Here is a 25,152-nt window from a genome sequence, read left to right on the forward strand (position 1 = left end):
CTGGGACCTCCTTCATAACGGCCTCATCACACTCATAGACATGGTCCTGACAGGAAACATCCCATACACACGACCAGAGCAGTCCCCTTCTGGAGTGGCACCAAACTGTAACTTCAAGGCCCCCAAGACTGGGACTATGACATGGCCTCGTGAGCTCAAGAACATGACAGTTCACGGGAAATCAGTATAATAGACATAGCCTGTCTGTGGGACACAGGGAATCCTCCATGTCCCTGTAGCAAGACACATTCTGTTCTCATGAAACAGGAGCTCAGTGTAAGGGCCAAACTCCCTTTAGACATCATCTTCCTTCAACACCCCATGATGTCAACATCACAGGAAATTATTTGGCAAAGAAATCAGGCAAAGGGAATTGCTGGTTAAACAGGACTAAAATCAGTGAGAAGATGATGATTAATGTTACATTTCTCCCTTTGGGATCTACTCCCGGTTAGCCCTTCAAGCCTCTGTCACAACCAGTGCAGACAATGACCAACCCAATTATGCTCATAAGGGTTACTGTTGTGTGTGTGGTCATAAGACATAGAAAGTGCTTCCAGCCAGTGGATGGCTCCTGTCACGTGGCCAGTGCCAACCTTCAAATGGCGAAATGTGAGAAACTTCGCAAAGGAGACTCAGAAATGTGAGTGCTGCCCCAGCTCCTGGTCCTGAGACTTGTGGACCAAGCACTCGTGGACGGGAAGCCGCCTTAAGCGGGTTCTGGAAGGACCTGCTGCCTGGAGCCAGCCTGGTAGGGTGATCTGTTCCTCCCACTGCACCCTTGCCTGTGGTGACCGATACACCATAAAGTTATAAAGGGGCTCAGCAAAGCTAGCCCCTGCAGAACTGGAAGATTCTGTCTCCTACTTAGGACAAGCGGCTACATCATTAACTCCAGAAGTGTCAGAACTTTGCAAAATGACTCCACAAAACGGACTAGCCTCAGACTACTGAACGGAAGCCAGGGAGGTGTTCGTGCACGAGTCAGTCCTCAGTGCCACCTGTTTGTAGTCGACACTCGAGAGGAAATTTGTCAAGAGACAGTCACAGCAAAGACTCACACCCAAGACATAACTTGTTGGAGGCTGAAAGAGTGAGGGTCATGATCAACTCAGAATACCACTGGAGACTATACGAGTAAGCAGCGAACTGTTTCTCATAAATGCAGAATGCTGGCAAACTGACAAACTGTACGCACCCAGAAGGACCGCTGAGGACAGTCACGACCCAGGCACAAGTGTTTCTTATGATTAGGCATCATTGACGCCTGTTAGTAATAATATAAACCTGTGATCAATTAAGCAGCTGACCAATCGTTATCTCCTCCCTGCTCATTCTACCCAATAAATAGGAAGGGCTGTGGACGGTCAGGGGGCTGCCTTCGCTCACTAGAAGTAGGGAGCTCTCTTCCTCTTCCCCTGGTCCTTTCGTTAAAACAGTTCCTTTTGTTTTTTATTATTTCTACGTTTGTCCCTTCGTTCAGTCATAATGACGGTCTCAGGCAGTAACAGTAGTAACTGCTGTAGTGACTGTCTCAAGTAGTAGCAGTGGCAGTCGGGTACAATACCTAACACAGCTTACACCCTCCAGAAAAGGATTGACTTGGATCTCCCTTTAAATAATTTCCTCCACTTACTGGATGGTTTAGGGAGCTCCTTAAGGGGCTCAGTTTCTTTGTTTGTTTGTTTGTTTCCAAGAGATGGGGTCTCACTATGTTGCCCAGGATTGTCTCAAACTCCTAGGCTCCAGTGATCCTTCTGCCTCAGTCTCCCAAAGTGCCGGGATTACAGGCTTGAGCCACTGTGCCTGGCCTCTGGCTTCTTTGTATCCGTCCTGATGGTCATGCCTTCACCTCCTGATGCATACCACCCTCGTGGGAGGGTTGTGCTCCTCGGCTGTCTCTCAGCTCCCCCTGAACACATGGCAGCTGGAAGCAATGGCTGGACCCTTCTCCTCAAGTCCTCCTTATGACAGGTGGTGGCGGTTCTACAAGGAATGGATCCGCTCTTCCTCATGAACAAGAAGAGGGACTGAGTTTCGCAGAACTCTGGCCTATGACAACTCTGTCCCAATTCCTGTGCTGAAGATACAACCAAACTCTAGCCCGTGCCCAGCAGCATCAAGCCACGGCCACAGGATGACCCCAGCCCCACCACTAAACACCCAACTGCGAAAACCCAGGGCTGCCAGAAACATTTACTGTTCATCCCAGCCAACACCTGAGAGAGGCACCTGACCTCTTACAGCATTGACAAATCTGCATCTCTTGCAATGCAGACGCATTTCCCGCACCTGAGATCCTTCCCTTGAACTGCAAGCATCAGGCAGGGCAGGGCCTGTCTCCCAGTCTCTGGCGGAGGACAGAATCCTAACTTCTAGAACTGCCAGCTTGCAGACCAGCTGCCTGGCCACCTTCACTGGCCAACTCTTTGTACTTTTCCACTTCTCTGATTCTCCTGAGGCCCCGCTTGCTCCCATCTCTCATTGCTCCTTTAAAATGCCCAAATCGCTTCCACACAAATCAGAGTGGAACTCGGCTCTTTCCCCAACTATCAGTAGTTACTAAATAAAATCTGTTTTCACTGCTTTCACTAATGTCCAGCTGTATCTATCTTTGACATCAGTCTCGCAATGGGGGCCAGGACCAACGGCCCCTTCTTCTCCAGTTCTGTCTGGCACGAATGTGCCTCCTCCCCACAGAGGGGGCCTGGGGTGGGCTCTTCTCTTCCCCTGCTCCCTGGGGTCTCAGGCTCCCTGTGAAGGGCAGGGAGTCCCCACGTAAAACCACTCCAGGGCCCAGACAACTTTTGCCAGCTCACTTCTAAATAAACGACAAAAGATCTTTTAAACCCTTTTTCTCCCGAGGCTCATTCACGACTCAGGGTGTTTTCCACACCAGTATAAGTGGAATGAGTGAGTGAATCCCTCCCTGACAAGGGACATCAGAGAGAACACCAGGCAAGAGAAGTGACTCAGGCCACACGGCTCAGTCAGTGCCAGAACCAGGGCTTCAATCTGAGCCTTGACCTCCAAATCGGTGACTTCCAACTCATGCAGTCACTACCAGCTCAATTCCCCAGTGACCTCGTCAGGGGAGCCCCTGGGTTCTCTCTCCAGCATCCAGCTGCTGCAGAACACAGGTCGACAAGCCACTCCCTCGCCAACTCTCCTCTTGACCAGGGTCACACTCTGCCTTTCTCTCCTGAGCATCTAAGCCTCTGAAAGCCGTCATAACTATTGTTTATGTGTTTTTATAGTGACAAGGACTCCAAGGTACACGATCAGGTATTTTTTTGTGTGGTAGGAAGGACTCTGCACTCAGATGGATATTTGGGTCCATCTAGTGGAACTTCCAACACGCCAAGACAAAGGATAGGCAAATGCTGCCGGAGTGCACGGTTTCTCATTGAAAAAAATAATCATGTCTGTCAAATGAGTGAGGATCATTGATGGCCTGGGTCACACACATGAAATGTGGCTTTAGGAATGGTGTTTTCGTCAAGAAGGACCCACAAACCAACGATGTTCCCTGAGGTTGCTGTACGTTCTGCAGGAAAGACATCACTAACAAAATTCAGAAATACTGTGTCTTATTATTTCAGAACAGCTCTTAGATACATGAAAAGTGGTGTGGAAAGATCTGTGTATTTAGGTGGCCCCCGTGCGGAAGCTTAAAGTAAGGTCTTTTAAATAAATGGTCGTTGAGATTTTAAGGAAAAGTGCAAGGGGCCAAGTTTGGCGAATTCACGGTCACACTTCCTTCATCTTCCTCCTTCCCAGCCTGGGGATCTGTCGGGTAAATCAGCGGGTTTCCAGTTTCATGAGCCTCCAAGCCCTTGCCTCTCAGGACTGAGAGGGGAGGTGGTAGAGGTGACTCTGGCTCACACAAGGCTGGCACCCCCACATAAAGAGCTCAGCATTCTCTGGAAACTCGCTGAAATTCCTTCCATTTAGACCAGAACATGGTAAAATGGAAAGATGTCCATGCCAGGGCCTTTAATCACTAAAATACTAAAACATCCCAATAAAAGGATGAGGGGAAGAGCTGCCATGCAGAGAACTGCTACGCTGTGACAAGCACTGTGGGGCTGGCTGCAAACATTCCTGAAGCTAACCCTCACCACAGTGTGCGGCCCAGATATTTTCAGCCCTGTTTTCCACAGTGGGAGACAGACTCAACCTCAGAGCGAAGCAGCAGGCGCAGGTCCCAAGCTGGGAAGACCAAAAGCCAGGATGTAAACCAACGTTTAGTTTGAGTCAAGTGTGTTGTCTTTTTCCAACCCCCAAAACATAATGCAGATGGATGCACACAGTGATCACAACTATCCTCAATGCTTCCCACTGAGCACCTCGGTGCCTGGCACTGCCAGCAGCATCCCAGGGCAGCGGCCAATGAGGCTCTAATGCACTCCGTTCCTGTAGCAACACCTGACTTGGATGTGCTGTCGCCCTCAAGGGCCTTTTGGTAGCAAGAGGTCAAGGGGTGGGGGAAACAGCTTTTAAATTTCCCTTCAACATGTGCAGCTGCAACTGCTACATTTAAAAAAATATCAAAACAGGCCGGGCGCGGTGGCTCAAGCCTGTAATCCCAGCACTTTGGGAGGCCGAGACGGGTGGATCACGAGGTCAGGAGATCGAGACCATCCTGGCTAACACGGTGAAACCCCGTCTCTACTAAGAAATACAAAAAAATAGCCGGGCGAGGTGGTGGGCCAGGCCGCCTGTAGTCCCAGCTACTCGGGAGGCTGAGGCCGGAGAATGGCGTAAACCTGGGAGGCGGAGCTTGCAGTGAGCTGAGATCCGGCCACTGCACTCCAGCCTGGGCTACAGAGCGAGACTCCGTCTCAAAAAAATATATATATATCAAAACAAAACTTCAGAGCCTAAAACTGAGCTGTGTGTAGGATGCTCTTATCTTCGCATCCCCAGGTGAACTGTTCTGCAAACAATGGCATGGTGATTGGATTGTTTTTCTTTTCCAAAATCAGGGCTCAAGAGGAGAGAGAAAAGGTAGCACATGAACAGCTAAATCAGAGAGAAAGCGGTCTAGGAAAAAGAAATCACCTGTCAGGGAGTGAGAGCACGAGACGGGCACGGCACGGCACGGCAGGGCAGGGCGAAAGAGGGCTAAGGGGCATTTGTCAGGATAGAAAGTATTGTTTTTAGGGAGCTATGACACAGTTTGATTTTTTTCACCCATAATATTGTACTCACTTTATATGTCGAGATATACGATGATATGTTTGCCACTTGGAAGGCACATTTATATCACAATGCACCACCGGTTTGATCTGAAAAAGGAAAAAATACGCCTGAGAATTCAGTTCAAATTAGCCAACACTCGTTAAATTCAACAGTGTGCACAGCACTGCCCCAAAACATAAGAAAAGGGGGGAATCCCTTTGTCAATAGAACACCCAAGGGCGGGTCCAGGAGGGATGCAGAGAAAGGCAGACCGGGTGCTGGGGGAGAAGATCCCAGCAAGCACAGTGCGAGGTGGTCTGGGGCTGAGGGCTCTGCAGTGCACATGGAGGGAAGTGCAGGGTGCGGGGGCCGGGCTGACGGGCAAAGGTGCCACAAAAGGCCGTGCATCCCTGCGAGTGAGGCTCCCCATGGTCCCCACGAAGCATGCGTCGATGGCCTACTATGCCAAGGAGCTCTGCTGGTCAGGTTATGGGGCCCCAAGAATGGACATATCGCTTCTGATTTCATTACAAGACTCCAACCAGAATGTCCTGGCCAGGAGGTGCGAGACCCTCCGCCTTCTCTCCTGTTTGCTGTGAATGCAGCCTGAGAGGCCGGGCCAACCACTATGGCCTGGGGACAGCATCAGTCTCAGGTCCACTGCGGATAAGACACAATGGGGGAAAATAACTACTGAGACCTGTCCCAGATAAGCAAAGCCAGTCATCCTCACAGCCCTGCTGTTTAAGAATGTACAGAAAAGCAAATGGGGGGAGCTCTGATTGGGAAGGGATGTTAACCCCCAACCCCGTGCCAAGTGACGGGTCCTGGTCCCTCCCACAAGGCTAAGGCTCACCGGAGGACACCCCAGCACCTCAGGCCTGGCCTTCCTCTGAAGAGCTGCTCCCCTGTCCGTGTTCCGTCTCTACATCCCCAGCCCACCAGGATGAGAAGCGTGGGGTCCCTTCACACCTCCCACCCCTGGTTTCCCCTGGATTGAGACCCGTCTGCCTCTGCCCACACCTCCACTGCAGTCCCAGCGCCTGGCTCACAAACCCCACCCCCGACGTCTCTCACTTGGACGATGGCAACATCCACGCAACGGATCCTGGCCAGGGTCCCACTCTGTCACCTCCCACGGACACCATCGTCTTCGCGACAACACCGCTGGGTGCAGTCTCCCTCCGCGATCCACGGGGCAGCCTCATCACTCTGCTCATCTCCCTCCGCGATCCACGGGGCAGCCTCATCACTCTGCTCATCTCCCTCCGCGATCCACGGGGCAGCCTCATCACTCTGCTCATCTCCCTCCGCGATCCACCGGGCAGCCTCATCACTCTGCTCATCTCCCTCCGCGACCCACCAGGCAGCCTCCTCACTCTCTGCTCGTCTCCCTCCGGGATCCATCCGCAGCCCCCTCACTCTCTGCTCATCCCTCCGCGATCCACCCGCCGCCTCATCACTCTCTGCTCGTCTCCCTCTGGGATCCACCTGACCAGCCTTGTCACTCTCTGCACCCTACACCCTCCATGTTATGCTCCTTCAGCCACCCTGGCCCCCAGCCAGTCCATGTGCTTCCCGCAGCCTCTGCTGCACAGTGAGGGCCTCTGCTCCAGCCCCCACAGCCTCTCTACCTCCAGGGCCCATGTTCACTGCCCTTCCAAGGCCCAGCGCTGGGGAGCCACCTCTAGGCTGACATCAGAATCGATCATCACCCCAGCACTAAGCCGGATTCATTCAGCATCCTTCCTACTACCTACTTCACACCCACCCAGGAAACTCCCAGCACAGACACCATGGTGCGGGCCCTACCTGCACCCCATCCCCCAGAAGTTCGGGTGGCCTGAACCTGTCAACAGGGCCTCCTTCCACACCTAACGCTGCTAATCCACACCCTCCTGTCCAAGCCGCAGCCCCCTCTCCCTTCCCAACCCAGACCCAACTTAGCACAGAAGAGGTTCCAGAGTCCCCTGGCATCTGAGTCCCCTCCCGATGAGGAGTTCAGGTTGGGCAAACGTGTCCCTCCCTCACTTCCCATCTCTGCCTGGGGACCCAGCTCTTGACCCTCACCTCTGCCGGGGACCTGCTGCCTGCCCACTTGCCCACTCCAATGCCAGGCCGACAACTGGGGGGCTCTGCTCCCTGAGTCAGACACAGTGGTAATAACTCTTCCTGCCTGGCCCAGCAGGGAGGGTCCTCCTGGGGCCCTGCTACTCTGTCTCCTCGAGGCCCAGACCCCGGCTGGGTTTCACAACTCAAGCACAAGACCATGAGACAAACCACTTAACCTATTAATGTTACGGGAGCTCGACTACATCACCCCAAGTTGAGTAAATGTCATCTATAAAAGTGCCTTGGCCAAGAACAGCACCCAAGCCATGCACCCCAGATGCACAGTGAGAGAGAGAATGAGCTGCACACCTCATTAACAGTGAGAACTTTGTTTTAAAGAGGAGAAGGGACAAAAGTTACTCTGGGTCTTCTGTCCCTGAAGGAGACCAGGGAGGTGTGTCTCATGGGGGCTTTGGGAGAAGGGTGAGAGGAACCAAGACAGCCGCAGCTGCTGCAGAGAGGCCACTCTGGCACCTCCCTGGGATCCTACGGTGCCTTTCATCAGAACAGAGAGCTGCCGGAGAGGCAGTGAGAACACAGTGAATCTCAGAAGCCGCCTGGCAGACGGGGAAGACCCCAGGCTTTGGAACTAGTCAAATCTGAATTCAAATCCCGGCTCTACATCTTACTATCCATGTGGTCTGGAGAAGCAACTGCACTTCTCTGAGCAGCAGCTGATGAGTTTTTAGAATGGGGATCATCGTGCGTTAGAGTTCTTACGAGAATAATAATGAGGTAACATTTTATAAAAGGCACAATACCTATAACACAGTAATAAATATTCAATCCAATAAATATGAGATTCCCACACACACAAACACACCGAAACACACAGAGAGAGACAGAAGGGAGGAAGGGGGCTGTTCAGGCACCTCTATCTTGTTACGGCTCAAATAGAATTGCTGATTTTATCCGTAGCCAGTGGATGAACCCAGGCTTCCCCACCTCAGAAAATGGTGCCACCCTGGCCCCATTTGTTCAACTACAAAATCTGGGAGACGTTCTCGAGTCTTCTCAACCTTTATGCCATCCGTGCATCCGTCAGCTCTCCTTCAAAGCCACACGGCAGACTCTTGGCTCCTCGCCGCCTCCACCATCTCTCCCCTGCCCCGAGACAATCCTTCCCTCATGACAAGCAAAGCAGCCTTTGTAAACACAAATCAGAAGGCGGCCGGACGCCCCTCAGTGAGGCTCGCCCTTATCCTACCTACCCCTCACACTGACCCTCAGGCCACGCAAGCTGGCACTGCCTGCCTCTCTGCCCTGTCTCTGCACCCCTCCTGGCCTCCCTGCACTCTGGCCACGCTTGCGATCTTGCAGTTCCTGAAACACCAGCCCACTCCCACACAGGACCTGAGCCTGGAACATCCTCACGGATCTTTGCCTGGGTTGCCCCTCTTACATTAAGAAGTCACTTCGACGTCAGCTCCTCTGAGAGGCCCTCCCTGCCCAGTCACACACCTGCAGTTACTTTCATCCAAGCACTTCATCCTGCCTCTGCTTTCTTGTTTGTTTATGTGTTTCCATTTTCCTTTGTAGAATGGAAGCCTCTGAGAGCAGGAACCCTGGTTGTCATGTTCAACCCAGTACCTCCAGTGCCTGAACGATGAGTGACCCCAACAGGAATTCAATAACTATTTCATGAAGCCAAATGAATAATGGATGAGTGAATGCTACCATGACTAGGGAAAAACAGCTCTGATGCTCTGAAAAGGATTCCAGGAAAAGAGAGGCCATGGAAGAAGGTGGAAATGCCCACCTGCATCCATTCTACCCTATTATCATACTATATATAAAATTATATACACCTGCATACTCATGGTAAAGAAACTAATGCTGAGTATCAACAACGAGCATGAATTTACAGACCTAGTTTGAAAACAAAACAACAGAAATTATCTTCTGCAAAATTCTGTTAAAATACAGCCACCCTAAGAACCAGCTTTCTGCTTCATTGCATAAAATTATGGAAACAATGAGCTAATTGCTCTTTTGAGGTGTTAACGATTCATTAACCCTGCTATCACCTGCCTAATTAAATAACTCCAGCAATTAAATAATGTGATTCTGGACTTTTTTTCACTGTACATCATAAAATAATCTCCCGAGCAATGTTGAGCATATGTGTCTGATGGTGATGACAGCCTCATTCACACTTGTCAGAGCCAAAGACTCACACCACTCATCTGTCCTGAGAGGCTGAAGGACGCCATGAGCTTTAGACCTCTTCAACCAAGGCAATTCAACCAAATCTAAAAGATAGAAGACTCAAGATGACCACAGGTGTGTCTCCCCCAAGGAGCAACCACAGGTTATTGAATACCCACCATGAATCAAGCATTGCAGTAGACTCTTTACCTGCATTCATACCTAACCCTCAACATAACCAGGCAAAATACCTCAGTAACAAAGAATCAGAGAGGTTATATCATCTTCCCAAGAACACACAGCTATTAAGTGTCCTGGCCATGATAAGCCATCAAAAAACATTTTATTTTACTTTTTAGCAAAATGAGTACTGGAATCCCTACCCATGTAGCCTAGTACTTAGGAGCCTGTGCTTTGGATCATCCAGGATCCCAGTACTGGCTCTGCCACTTACTAGTGGTGTGGCCTTGATCAAGTTTATAACCTCCCTGAGCCTCAGCTGCCTCCTGCATGCAGTGCTAACAGCAGTAGTGCACACCTCATAAAATTGTTGAAATGAGATAACGCATTGTCAAGTGCTTAGCAAATGACTGTAATGAGGATTCAGTTGATAACAGTGTATTAGTTTGTTTTCACGCTGCTGATAAAGACATACCAGAGACTCGGCAATTTACAAAAGAAAGAGGTTTAATTGGACTTATATTTCCCCATGGCTGGGGAGGCCTCACAATCATGGCAGAAGGCAAGGAGGAGCAAGTCACATCTTACGTAGATGGCGACAGGCAAAGAGAGCTTGTGCAGGGCAACTCCCATTTTTTTTAAGCCATCAGATCTCGTAAGACTCATTCACTATCACGAGAACAGCACAGGAAAGACCTGCCCCCATAATTCAATCCCTCGGACTGGCACGACACATGGGAATTGTGGGAGTTACAATTCAATAGTGGGAGTTCCTCCCACAGCACATGGGAACTGTGGGAGTTACAAGATGAGATTTGGGTGGGGACATAACAAAACCATATCAAACAGCAATTATTGTGGCTTTGTTGTTGTTTTATCTTGGGCTCCGAAGTCCCTGCTCTCTCCACTTCTCCAATGCTGCTCCGACTACCCTCCAAGAACATCCCCATGGCCCCTTCCACGTAAAATATCCAATTAAAAACCTGAGAGAATCTAGCATCAGGAAAAGACTTCGCCACAGGAGGATCTCATCTGAAGCAAATGATTCTGATGAAGCTCTCGTATATTCAGCACTGTGCAGGATGAATTCACAGAGAAGGCTCTGCTGAACAACCCTGCAGTAGGTGCTTAGCCTGGGAGTTTAAAGAGACACACAACTGCCACCATTCATGGAAACCTCAAGGGAAGTGCTGTGGTCTTTATGTTTCTTGCCTCATTTGTCAAGAAAAAAGTTTGCACTGGATCACCCCAAGGTCACTTCCAAGTCCCATTCTGTGATGCTGTGAGTCAAAGAAACAATCAGCTTTACTATCTCCCCAAAATGTCAAGGAGCCTTACTAGGCTAGCCGTTCTGGAACACTGAGGTAAGGAGTGCTCAGACATCAGAAATCTCCTCCCACCAGTCCCTCACCACTTCCTGGAGAAATGTGTCAACCTGGGCAAACAATGCTTTCCACAGCCCTGTCTCTGGTTTCACGTGGCACCATGGGCTCCTAAGTGGGAGAACAGGCAAGTGTGGCTGAAACATGGTCGGGGGGAATGGTACCTCTGCCTTCTTGGTCATGGTGATAATGAGGTGTTTGCCATCTTTCAGAAAATGTTGCAATCTTTTACTTAAAAAAAAAAAAAAAAAAAAAAACACAGGTTTTATGATTGACTTCGCTGATTTCATGTGCTTTGTAAAGTTCCATCATCATTTTAAAGGCTGGGATTTTGCCTCCTCTGGAAAGTTGGGAAGGAAGCAGGTGTCCCAGCTCGCCAAGCCCTGCACCCCTAACTGGGATGCCCTGGCTGGGGAAGTCCGTGTCTGAGTCCCTTTGATGTCCCTCTAGGATGGTGCCTGACTTGAACGATGATAGACCCTGAATGGAAGTTGCTGGAGCTAGCGGAACTCTGCACCATCCAAGCCAGCATCCCATGCCTCTGATGAGAAGACTGGGGCTCAGAGAGCAGTGACTTCTCTGAAGTCAGCACAGCAGCAGCCAGGAAGCTAAAGCCAAGAGCTCTGCTCCTGATCAAGTGTGTTTGCCCCCTCACTTCTCTTCCTACATGGAACGCAATTTGAAATTTTATATTTCAAATCTTATTTTTTCAGAATGTATTTCTTCAAATTGAAAAATGCTTTCTCTTCTCTGAAGTATTTTGAATTACCAACGGCTCCTCATCCCTAAGTTTCTCTCCTCATCACCATCATCACCACCCCAGCAACCTTAAGCCCCCCTCTCAAACAGTGAGGAGTGCACATGCAAAGCAATTAACCAACCAACAAGTATTCTTGAGTGAGCAACATTCAGAAGACAGCCTTCGATTACCTCTTTTGTAAAAAAAGAAAATAGTAACAAATGAGAACAGCCACTCCTTCTGGCTGGATGTTAATCACCTACATTATCTGCACAGGCTTTAATGATAGCCACTACAAATAAAATAACAGAAAAGGAAGAAAGAGGGAAGATTAAAACTATCAGAGTTATGAGCAGACAACACCAAGAATAGAAGAGGTATGGCGAGTGCAGGGCCATGCAAGTTACGCTTGATCAGTACAAATTTTGCCAAAGTTAATTGCTCCTTTCTGCTGGTAGTTGGATCATATACTTACAACAGAAGATCAAAGCTGCTGACAAATGTTGACCTATGGATGGGGAAGAGATACTGATGACAGTTTCTGTGCCCAGCCTAGGAAGACAAAGATGGTCTATGGAGGAGTTAGCAGGGAGGTGAGAAGGGAGGAAGCGAGACACAGTAGAAGCAGCCAATCCGCCACTGAAAGTCTCTTCCCTCTAAGCCTGACACTGAAAATGAAATCTCCAACACTGGTTGCTCTTTGGGCTGAGATGCTGTCTCCAAAATGCCTTTGACAAAAATGCAGAGAAAGGAAGTTAGCTGTCTGTCAACACAGCAGCAGGGCTCATTCATGAAAGCCTGAGCCCTGGGAAGGAAGGGCATCTGGAGGAAAAGGACATCCCAAAGAGAAAGGGGACAGAGTGTTGCGGGGGAGAGAAGAGATTCCCCAAAGAGATGCATGCCTCCCTACACAATAGGAAGAATAAAAACTAGAACAGACGCAATGAAATAGAAAATGGGGGGAAAAATAGAGAAAAACAACAAGCCAAAAGCTGACTCTTTGAGAAGTTCAATAAAATTAATAAATCTGTAGATGGACATATAGGGAAAATAGAAAATACAAATAATATCAGGAATGAGAGAGGCAACATCACTTCAGAGTCTACAGATATTCATAGAATAAGAGAACGTTATAAACAACTTCATGCCAATAGATTCAACAACTTAAACGAAATGAACAAATTAAAAGACAAAATCTAGCAAAGTTTACTCAAGAAGAAATAACCTGAAGAGCCCTATATTTACTACAGAGTTGAATTTGTAGTTCAAACTCTCCACACAAAGACAACTCTAGACCCAGATAGCTCCACTGGCAAATTCTATCAAACATTTAAGGAAGAAACAATGCCAATTCTAGACAAGCTCTTCCAAATACCTTTCCACCAAGACAACTGCAGGTCAGGATGGCATCACTGGTAAATTCCATCAAACATTTAAGGAAGAAATGATACCAAAACCAGAGAAAGACATTACAAGGAGAAAAAAACTACAAACCAACATCCCTCTATGAACACAGACACAAAATTTCCAAACAAAATTTTAGCAAATAAAATTCAACAAATATAAAAACAATACTCTATGATCAAGTGGGGTTTGCCCCAGGAATGCAAGGTTGGCTCCATGTTTGAAAATCAATTCATGTAATTCATAATATTAACAAACTAAAAATGGGAAGTCATCTGATTGTCTCAACAGACACAGAGAATGTCCTGCCCAGTCCAATTTAAATCCTAATCCTATATCCCATTGAGAGTTTCTCCCCTTAGCTCAAGCCTGACCCAGCTGCATGTGGGAAGGGTGCATGTGGGAATGGTTATTTCATTGTTTCATAGTATTTTACTCTGCCTCCAACCTCCTCCTCATCTTGACATCAGAACAAGGGAGTGTCAAATACAACTGGAGCTACTGTCATCTGACCTCCTATGTCCTCTTCTTTGGCAGGTGTCCAAATGTGGCTCTTTGGGGAGGCAGGGAGCATGCAGGCTTTAGTGAGTTCCTCTGAAAACCTCACAGAGACTCCATGCTGGACTGTTCCTGATGCAGAATGTTTCTGATACCTTCCTCAGCTGACTCTTGCTTCAAACCACACCCTTTGCTACATCCCCACAGACCTTTACCATGGCTGGCAATGATTTTCAAACAGCTCAAGTCTGGCCACCTTCTGAGGCATCCACTTGCCTCCCAGGGAAAGGCACACACCTTTGCCACATCAGCTCCCCAGAGGGGACAAGTGCAGTTTCCACAGCTGCCGCCTCCCCATGCTGTCTTCAGAGGCAGCACAGAACCCACCATCCTTCAAGTGCTTTGAGGATGATGGAAGCAGCTGCCACCTCCACACTCACCTGCAAACCCAAACCCCTGGCACATGGGCTGGGTCATCCCAAGCATACCCTCAACCTCTCAAGAGGTGCTTTACCCTGCAGCATCCGACTTGGTCCTTCCCACAGCATCCCAGCACTCTGAGCTATCCTCTGGAGCCTCACCTCTGATTTGAAGGAGCATGAGGCACCCACAGGGAGGAGAGAGAAAATGCCACAACATTCACTACTTTCTATAGTTTCTTCATTCAGTAAACTTACTAACTTACAGTCCTTACATAAGGTTTAAGGGTGATGTGGGGGCCGGTTTGGTACCTGAAGCATCTCTCATGTTTTTACACCTGATGCTTTAGAACACGGAGAGTGTCCACCAACATTCCAAGACATCAGTCAAAGCCCCATCCAACCCCCTGTGGGATGGGCTCTAGAGGCAGAGGGATGCCCGACACGGCTGCCCCATCCCCATTATCATGACCTCCAACCTACGTCAACTCTAATCTTCACTGTGACCCTTTAGCATACCAGAAAATGCACGAAAAAGAAATACAGCAGCTCCAGCTCAGAATGAGGAAGCAGAAATAGACCCAGTGTGGACAGCCAGAGGCTTGGGATGCAGTGGGAAAGAGCACCTGGAAAATGAAAACTGCTGCACCAAGCCTGCAGGATTTTGTAAGGCACTGAGATAGTGAGAGGTGAAGCCAGCTGGACTTCCTGGGTCGAGTGGGGACTTGGATAACTTTTCTGTCTTACAAGAGGATTGTAAAATGCACCAATCAGTGCTCTGCGGCTAGCAAGAGGATTATAAAATGCACCAATCAGTGCTCTGTAGCTAGCAAGAGGATTGTAAAATGCATCAATCAGCACTCTGTAGCTAGCAAGAGGATCGTAAGTGCACTAATCAGTGCTCTGTAGTTAGCAAGAGGATTGTAAAATGCACCAATCAGCACTCTGTAGCTAGCAAGAGGATTGTAAAACTCTTTGAGTCCATGCCACCTTTAAGTAACACTAACCACAAAAGGTCCACGGCTTCATTTTTGAAGTCAGCGAGACCACGAACCCACTGGCAGGAACCAACTCCGGACACAATAGGAAAAGCCTCCACCCAGCACAGCGCTTGTTTGAGAGTGGGTGCTCAGTGAGGGTCTGCTCGTTCCCAGTGTTAACTACATGGCGATGAAAACTGACCCCCGTCTTTCCTATGCTGCCCCCTAGTCCACAAGGCCCTGGACTTTCCCAGAGAGCAACAGCCAAGTCCCAGAGCTGAACACAGGCGAGGTTCACTCCTTGGAACCAACCTGGGGTCTGGCCATGTGAATCTCATTGATAGAAACAGCCACACACCTTATTTATGTATCATGCACCCACAGAGGCACTCCCTGCTAAAAAATATAATGAGAACTGACGCTCTCCAGGCCTCCAAAATTGCTGACTCTAAGAGCCAGAGAAGCCGTCCCATAGAGTCAGACAGCCAGACAGTTTGTGGAGCCTGCGATTGGCCTGGTCAGCCCCACTCAGAAGCAAGGCCTCATCTAGGCCAATCCACAGAACAACCAAGGAGAGAATACCTGCCCCTAAGATCCTGCCGGTCACCAGCCTTCCTGTAAGTACTCAATCCCTGCTTCATTCATTTATTCAAGACCCATTCACAGAGGACCCACCTCTGATGGTAGGAACTGTGCTAAGAGTTAGAATGCAGTGGTGGAAAAGACCAACACTACTCCTGGCCTCAGAGGGCTGGGAGCACAGAGGGACAAGTTAACAAGCAATTACAGCGCCAGGTGCCAGGGGCTCTGCTGAGGCCAGCATGGGTGCCACGGAAGCACAGGAGAGGAACATCTGACCCTCCCTGGGGAGAAAGGAGGCTCCCTGGAGGAAGAGGCCTTTAGGTTGAGACCTGAATTATAAGCAGAAACCAGTCAGTTGAGTTAAACAGGGCAGGAGGAACAGCATGCACAGAACTCTGGCTTGAGAATAGGTGCATGGAGAGAGGCCTTTGGGAAACTGAAAATCCATCAAGGACTGGATCCCAGACACAGAGGGAGGAGCGGTGAGAGGCGAGGCTGGAGAAGAATGCAGGGGCCAGATCAAGAAGGGCCTTAAACATCACGGTAAGTAGTGCAGACATCGCCTCCCTGGAGCCAAGAGGAGTGCCTTAATGTATGTGAACAAGGGGAGCAACGTGATCACATGGCAAAGGGACAAGTTTGGAAGCAAGGAGACCAGGGGAAGGCACGGGACTCCTTCCAGGTGACCAAACTCGGCGGCCTCAACAAGGCTAGGAGCAGCCAAGATGACAGCAGGTGAGTGGACTCAAGAGACGATCAGGAGGTGGCATGGGTGGGCAGGAAGGGACGGGGGGTTGCTGGGAGAGGTAAAGGTTGAGAAAAATGCCCAGGTTTCTGGTTTTAGGAGTTGGGTGGACAGTTCCATCTTCTGGAATAGGAAACACAAAATAACAACTGGGTTTGGGGTCAGAGGTCAATGAGTTCAAACTTGGACATGCTGAGTTTGAGATGTCTTTGGGACATCCAAGTGACAGTGGCCTAGAGATGTGGGTCCTGACTTTGAGAGGGGGTCTTTGGCACATGGAAGATTATGGAAGTAATGGAGAGAATGGAGTGGGGGTGGCCTGAACTCGAAGAGAAAATGAATTTGAGAGCACTCTACAAAACAGCAGTGTTCAAAAGACAGGAAATGACAATAGTCCCACAAGTAAAAGAAACAACAGTCATAGAAAATAGGAAGAGAGAAGAGCTTCAGAAGAGAAGGAAATAAATCATCTTCTTTCCTGAGAAAGAGGACCACCTCACCCCCATCAGCAGGGCTATGACCAACAAGGTCCAAATGTTCATCACCTGATGGATGGGTAAACAAAATACTGTAGATCCATACAACAGAATGGAATTCTGCCTTAGAAAGGAACGAAGCCCTGATACCCGCTACAATGTGAATGAACCTTGAAAATATTATGCTAAGAGAAACCATATCCAAAAGGCCATACGTTGTCTGAGTTTATTTACATAAAATGTCCAGAATAGGCAAGTCCTATAGAGACAGCAACTATTATTCTTTATAATATCTTCCTCACCCACCCAAGGCCATTTCTCAAGTAATTCTCCCTATTTTGTCCCACATCATCAATTTTCCCTCTGCAATAGCTACTCCCATCATCACATACATGATGTCACTTCTTAGAAAAACTCTCTTGGCTCTGTTTCCCCCTCCAGTTACCTCTACATTTCTCTCTTTCCTTTAGAGCAAAATTCGATTAAAGGGCAGTTTGTATCTCCCATCTCTCTTCTCTTCTTTTCTGCCCATGACCTCCATATTACTAAATCCAGTGGTCCCATCTCAGTCTTCATCTCCCTTATCTGGTCAGCAGCATCTGACACAGATGGCCCACCCTGACTCTCATCACCCAGCATCCTGCACTCACCTGGACTTTCTCCAGCCCTCTCTGCTCCTTCTCACCTCCCTGCCCTCTAAGCACTCCAGGACCCTGTCCTTGGAACTCACTTTGTTCTGCCCACACTGACTCCCAGCATGAATTCATAATCACCAGCGCCACCACATTGATATAAATCCCCACTGTCCCTCGCCTGGATCACTGCAGCAGCCTCCTAACTCATGGCTATCAACATGGTACCCAAACACTCTCGCTCAAAGTCCATGTCACTCCCTGAACAACAGACCAGCGGCCTTTGCACCATCAGTTCTCCCTCTCAGGATGCTTTTGCCCAAGATATCTAAATAGGCAGCTCCCTCACTTCTTTGAGTCTGGACTCAAAAGTCACCTTCTCAATGAAGACTACCTGGTCATCCTATCTAAAATTGAACAGCCCCCAGCATGACATTTCATATCCCCCACATACTCTATATTGTATGAATTTTGTTTATTGTCTGTCTCACCACCTGAAATGCAAGCTCCTTGAGGGCAGGGATGTTTTTCCTTTTTGTATAACTGCTTCAAATAGTACCTGGTACATAACCAGTGCTCAATAAATATTTAGTGAAAGAACCATTGGGCTTAGTAGACATACACATATTATTTGGTTTTGTGTTCCTGCTCTGACATAATCAGCCACAGGAAAGCAAACACTTCCAAATACACAAGCATTAGGATTAAATTGGATGGATGGATGGATGGATGGATGGATGGATGGATGGATGGATGGATGGATGGATGGATGGAAAGTTTAGGATGTTGTGATGACCAGAATACATGGATAATTACATTTAACCTCTATTTCATAGATACAGCCATACCCATTAACTGAGCAGAGAAGTTAATTTGTCCAAATGACAGAGCCCATGATATTTCCACAAAGCTATGGCACCAGCACGGCAATGTGTTGGGAAAATTAAGGATAACACACAGTGTTTGGGAGGTGTGGGAAACACCCAGTCTCACAGTGGGCACAGATTTAACTTGGTGTAATCTCTCAGGAGAGCAGTTTAGTGGGACATATAAAAAGGTTCTCTAAATGTCAAGCAAAAGAAGGCTGGTTTCAAAAACATATGTTCTACATCTCTTAATGCAATATTCTAAATCCACTAAAAAGTATTATAGGAATATATTTCTTGACATGTAGAGATTTCACGATACATCATTAAATAGAAAGCAAATTTGAAAAGTAAAGTAGATTATGCTCCCATTTTGCTTAAATAAATATATTTATAAAGCTAGAAGTATATACATGTGTGTATAGGTATAATGTGTCCATGTCAAAAGCATATGGAAAAACAGTGGTTAATCTCTGAATGATAGGATTATGAATATGTTTTTCTTTTAAATTACATATATTTTCTCATTTTTCTACAGTGAGCATGAATTATAGGGTACTTTTTTAAAAATGGAAGCAGAGGCTTCCAAAGAATGTGCTCCTGACAGGTCAACAGCAAAGGGCAAACAGTGGTCTTGCCATTGGCAAGATCACTAAGAAATATGGTGGAAGTGACTATTGGTTCAGCCAGCCCAAAGTGCTGCAGCCTAAGCTTGAGTCACCTGGACAAAGTTAAATTTTATTATCCAGGCTTTTCGGTAAGGCAGGAAATCATGTAAAACACTTTATTAAAATATATATTAAGAAATTAATTTTAAAACAACCTTTGAGTTAGATTCATTGGTAGCTGCAGTGATCTAAAAAATTCATCTCAGTAAATCATGTCCTTCTCTTCCACGACAAAAGTGTGGTCTAAATGAATGGTACACTTGTTGTTAGTCCAGGATAGGCCCACTGAAAGAGTAGAATTGGAACACATTCTTCGTGGGGGAAAAAACATTGAATTGGGATTCATCTGTTCCTAGTAAATCTGCCTAAATCTCTACAACCTGAGATTACAAACCAGAAATCTCAATGTCGTACTATAATAAAAGTTCTTCCATTGAAGTAAGACCAAGGACACTTTTCTCATTAAACCAACCTGGCACAGTCATTGAAAGCCAAGACCCCAAGAGCATTTGTTTCTAATCTAATTGTCCTTATCCCTCCATTTAATGAAACGCAATTTCAAATTCATTATATTGAAGTATTTTAAAAATCATTTCCATTACAATATTAAAAGTATATTATGGTATTCTCATTAATTTTAAGTAAATTTCTACATAAATCAAAATCTCTTGGGAAGCTTCTTCAATTTTCCCACTAATATATTTTGACCAAAACAGAAATTCTGGGAAAGAATAATTTACAGAAGCTAGGTCTTTCTGCTTATTATTACTGTATCACAAGATAAGGCTAAATGACTTAGTAAAACATTTAAACATTGAATTTTTGGACTTGGCAAACGCTTATGCCACATTTAATTTGTAAAACAGTTTACACTGGTATTCAAATTGTAGGCAATCATGGATCTCAAATTTGGATAGGATGAACTACAATTTAAAGGCATTATGAATAATAACAGCACCAACTACTTATTGAGCTCTTGCTGTATGTCAGAAGCACCAGGCAAAGTGATTTACAAAGATCATCTCACTGAATCCTGCCCACATTGTGACAGATACCATTTTAGATCAATCCCTACAGATCTAATCCCGGGATGACATAACACGAATCATTTAGCCATTTCTCTATTGGTGGACATTCAGGTTGTCCCTAGCATTTTGTAATTTAAAAACAAAATGCTATTATAAACATCCTTAAACTCCAGTGTGTGAATAGACCAAGGCCTATCGAGCTGGAACTGGTGCAGGAAGGGCTGCACACGGCCTTAACTTCCAACAAGGTCTCCAGGAGCTTTTAGGGCTGAGGCAGGCAGCTCCCCTGACCCTGGGTGCCTGGGATGCAGCTGTTCTCAACTCACCCTAGAAAGAGGTGGAGCAGCAGAGGGGGAAGGCTCTCATTCTGGTGCTCTTCCTACGGAAGCTCCCCCAGCCCGTCGCATGGATCATGGAGAACCCTGTGCCCCATCCTGCTGGCTCCCTGCATTTTCCCTGGGGGAGCTGCTTTGCACCTTCACTCAAGACACTGGGGGGGTGCCTTCCGCTGCCACTGCACACCAGGGTTCTCTTTCTGTGATGTAAGTGCTTGAACATCTATCAGAAAAAAAATTCCTACGATGCCTTAATTCTTTGAATTAAATAGAAGAAATTCATTTAATACTAGCAAGTTGTACAAAAAGCAGTCATGAGTCTTTTCCTGGGAAAAGAGTGGGAGAAATTCTGGAGTCATTCCTAGAATGCTTGGTTTTAGTCCAAGCTCTACTGCAAACGAGCCACCCAACTGCAGATGGTGCTTAACCTTTCTTGAACTATTTATTCATCTTTTAAATGGCAGGTATTAAGGCCTGCTCTGCCTCACTCACACGGTTGCTATTTTTCCATTTTTGCAGATGAGACTATAGGTGTGAAAACATGCTGAGAACGTAAGCCACACAACATTCCACGTTAAAAGAAAGGAAACTTCTGGACATTGAACACAATGATGAAGCATTCAAGGACTGACACAACTCCAATGCACAGTGTGATGTGCAGGTATCTCAGCCCTGGCTACGTGAATATGGCCACATACAAAATCAGCAGCATGGGGGACTCACAAAGAAATCCATGAAGTCCTAGCACTTGGCATCTGACCAAAGCATTTCTATTTCTGGAACGTAATATACAAGGAAAACAAGCAAAGACAAGTCTCTATTTCTGAGACAGGATTTCACTCTGTTGCTCAGGCTGGAGTGCAGTTGTGCAATCATAGCTCACTGCATCCTCAAACGCCTGGGCTCAAGCAATCCCCCCACCTCAGCTTCCCACATGCCACCATGCCTGGATAACTGTTTGTTTGTTTTACTTTTTGTAGAGATAGGGTCTTGCTGGTTGAGAATTCCTGGGCTCAAGTAATTCTCCCATCTTGGCCTCCCAAAGTGCTGGGATTACAGGTGTGAGCCACAGCACCTGGCCAACAAGTCTTTTAGTTCATTAAGTATTATACTGTCTCTGGGATCATAGGTGCATCCCCACAAGCCACAAGGCAGGCAAACTGTGGTTTAGTAAGTAGTATTAATGCCATTAGGTCCTGTGACCAGTTAGCTCTGTGTTCTCGTATGGGACGGCAGGACACAGCTCTGAATCTCAGCTACTCTTACAGTCCCCTCCAGGCACAGCAGAGTTCTTGGAGTAAATCACGTGTGTCGGCCAAAGCTCTTGGAGGTGGTTCCAACTCATTCATGGTGGCTGGCTCCACCATTGACCTATGTCCAAGCAAACGCTTGTCCCACCAAGACAAGCATTTACACAACAAACAATAATAACTGCAAACCCTTTTTAGAGGCGACTACTTCCACAAAAAGAAATGGGGGCAGGATCATGAGCATCAGGCGCTTCCAGGCCCTGCACACTGACATGATACTGCTCCATCCCCACGACCCCAGACGGTGGTGTTGGGCATCTCACGCACTGTCGGAAGCCATGTCAGTTTTCAGAAATACTATGGAATCCAATCCAGAAGTAAAAAGTAAGGAGATTAAAATAATGCATGTTAATTCTACTTCTCTATAAATAATCATTTATGTAAACAAATGTGTCTCCACAAAGGGTCCGTTACATTATATCACTGTTTAAAATAGCAAAAAGGCAAAAGTCTGCTCAAAGAGGATGGGCTAAATAATTATGATAAATTCACATGGTGGAATAGTTTTCAGGCATTAAAAATCATGTCTTCCTACAGCAGGCACTAGGTTGTGGGCACTCATTCTATGAGGCTATAGTTACCCAAAAGAGTTTAAAAATTATTTTTGCTGAGGATAATGGCTTCCAACTCCACCCATGTCCCTGCAAAGAACAGGGTCTTGATTCAATGCCATCCCCATTAAGCTACCAATGACTTTCTTCACAGAATTGGAAAAAACTGCTTTAAAGTTCATATGGACCCAAAAAAGACCCCACATTGCCAAGACAATCCTAAGTCAAAAGAACAAAGCTGGAGGCATCACGCTACCTGACTTCAAACTGTACTACAAGGCTACAGTAACCAAAACAGCATGGTACTGGTACCAAAACAGAGATATAGACCAATGCAACAGAACAGAGTCCTCAGAAATAATACCACACATCTACAGCCATCTGATCTTTGACAAACCTTACAAAAACAAGAAATGGGGAAAGGATTCCCTATTTAATAAATGGTGCTGGGAAAATTGGCTAGCCATAAGTAGAAAGCTGAAACTGGATCCTTTCCTTACTCCTTATACAAAAATTAATTCAAGATGGATTAGAGACTTAAATGTTAAACCTAAAACCATAAAAACCCTAGAAGAAAACCTAGGTAATACCATTCAGGACATAGGCATGGGCAAGGACTTCATGTCTAAGACACCAAAAGCAACGGCAACAAAAGCCATAATTGACAAATGGGATCTAATTAAACTAAAGAGCTTCTGCACAGCAAAAGAAACTACCATCAGAGTGAACAGGCAACCTACAGAATGGGAGAAAATTTTTGCAACCTACTCATCTGACAAAGGGCTAATATCCAGAACCTACAAAGAACTCAAACAAATTTACGAGAAAAAAAACAAACAACCCCATCAAAAAGTGGGCAAAGGATATGAATAGACATTTATCAAAAGAAGACACGCATACAGCCAACAGGCACATGAAAAAATGCTCGTCATCACTGGCCATCAGAGAAATGCAAATCAAAACCACAATGAGATACCATCTCACACCAGTTAGAATGGCAATCATTAAAGTCAGGAAACAACAAGTGCTGGAGAGGATGTGAAGAAATAGGAACACTTTTACACTGTTGGTGGGATTGTAAACTGGTTCAACCATTGTGGAAAACAGTATGGCGATTCCTCAAGGATCTAGAACTAAAAATACTATATGACCCAGCCATCCCATTACTGGGTATATACCCAAAGGATTATAAATCATGCTGCTATAAAGACACATGCACACATATGTTTATTGCGGCACTATTCACAATAGCAAAGACTTGGAATCAACCCAAATGTCCATCAGTGACAGACTGGATTAAGAAAATGTAGCACATATACACAATGGAATACTATGCAGCCATAAAAAAAGATGAGTTCATGTCCTTTGTAGGGACATGGATGCAGCTAGAAACCATCATTCTCAGCAAACTATTGCAAGAACAGAAAACCAAACACTGCATGTTCTCACTCATAGTTGGGAATTGAACAATGAGATCACTTGGACTCTGGAAAGGGAACATCACACACCGGGGCCTACTATGGGGAGGGGGAGTGGGGAGGGATGGCATTGGGAGTTATACCTGATGTAAATGACGAGTTGATGGGTGCTGACGAGTTGATGGGTGCAGCACACCAACATGGCACAAGTATACATATGTAACAAACCTACACGTTGTGCACATGTACCCTAGAACTTAAAGTATAATAGAAAAAAAAAAAAAAAAAACAAGAACATAGTCTTATTCTTTTTTATGGCTGCATAGTATTCCATGGTGTATATGTACCACATTTTCTTTATCCAGTCTGTCACTGATGGGCATTTAGGTTGGTTCCATGTCTTTTCTATTGTGAATAGTGCTGCAGCGAACATACATGTGCTTGTATCTTTATGACAGGATGATTTATATTCCCTTGGGTATATACCCAGTAATGGGATTGCTGGGCCACATGCTATTTCTGCCTCTAGGTCTTTGAGCAGTCACCATGCTGTCTTCCACAATGGTTGAACTAATTTACACTCCCCACCACCAACAGCGTAAAAGCGTTCTCTTTCTCCACAACCTTGCCAGCATCTGTTGTTTTTTGACTTTTTAATAATAGCAGAATGGCTATTTTTAAAAAGTTAAAAAACAGAAGGTGCTGGTGAGACTGCGGAGAAAAGGGAATGCTTATACACTATTGCTGGGAATGTAATTAGTTCAGCTACTGTGCAGGGCCATTGGAGGCCTCTCAAAGAACTTAAAACAGAACTACCATTCAAAAAAGAAAATAAACATTCTACCAAAAAGACACATGCACTCATACGTTCATTGCAGCACTATTGACTGTAGCAAAGTCACTGAATCAACCTTGTGCCCATTAGCGGTGGCCTGGATAAAGAAAATGTGGTACATATACACCATGGAATACTATGCATCCATAAAAAAAGAACATGGATGCAGCTGAAGCCATTGTCCTAAGTGAATTAACACAGGAACAGAGAACCAAATACTCCATGTTCCCACCTATAAGCTAAACAGTAGGTACTCATGGGTGTAAAGGTGATGACAGTAGACACTGGGGACTAATATTAATAGATGGGGGAGGGAGGGAATGGGGCAAGGGTTGAAAAACTAACTATTGGATACTATGCTCCCTGCCTTGGTGACAGAATAAATTATACCCCAAACCTCAGCATCACGCAAGTACTCATGCAGGGACATGGACGGAGTTGGAAGCCATTATCCTCAGCAAACTAATGCAGGAACAGAAAACCAATCACCACATGTTCTCACTTGTAAGTGGGAACTGAATGACAAGAATACGTGGACACAGGGAGGGGAACAAACACACTGGCGCCTGTCAGAGAGGAGGAATGAGGGGAGGGAGAGCATCAGGAAGAGCAGCTAAAGGATGCTGGGATTCATACCTAGGTGATGGGATGATCTGTGCA

General features: G+C 46.5%; 1 protein-coding gene across 1 annotated transcript in view; it reads right to left on the reverse strand.

Moving 5' to 3' along the window:
- Window positions 1–25,152, reverse strand: part of DCDC2C (doublecortin domain containing 2C) — an 88,089-nt gene that overhangs the window by 56,607 nt on the left and 6,330 nt on the right. The window contains exon 3 of the mRNA XM_045369856.2: window positions 5,215–5,291. Within this exon, the coding sequence (XP_045225791.1) occupies window positions 5,215–5,291 (77 nt within the window). The remainder of the gene's footprint in view (window positions 1–5,214; window positions 5,292–25,152) is intronic.

This window comes from Macaca fascicularis, chromosome 13, assembly GCF_037993035.2.
Source record: "Macaca fascicularis isolate 582-1 chromosome 13, T2T-MFA8v1.1".
Taxonomy (NCBI): domain Eukaryota; kingdom Metazoa; phylum Chordata; class Mammalia; order Primates; family Cercopithecidae; genus Macaca; species Macaca fascicularis.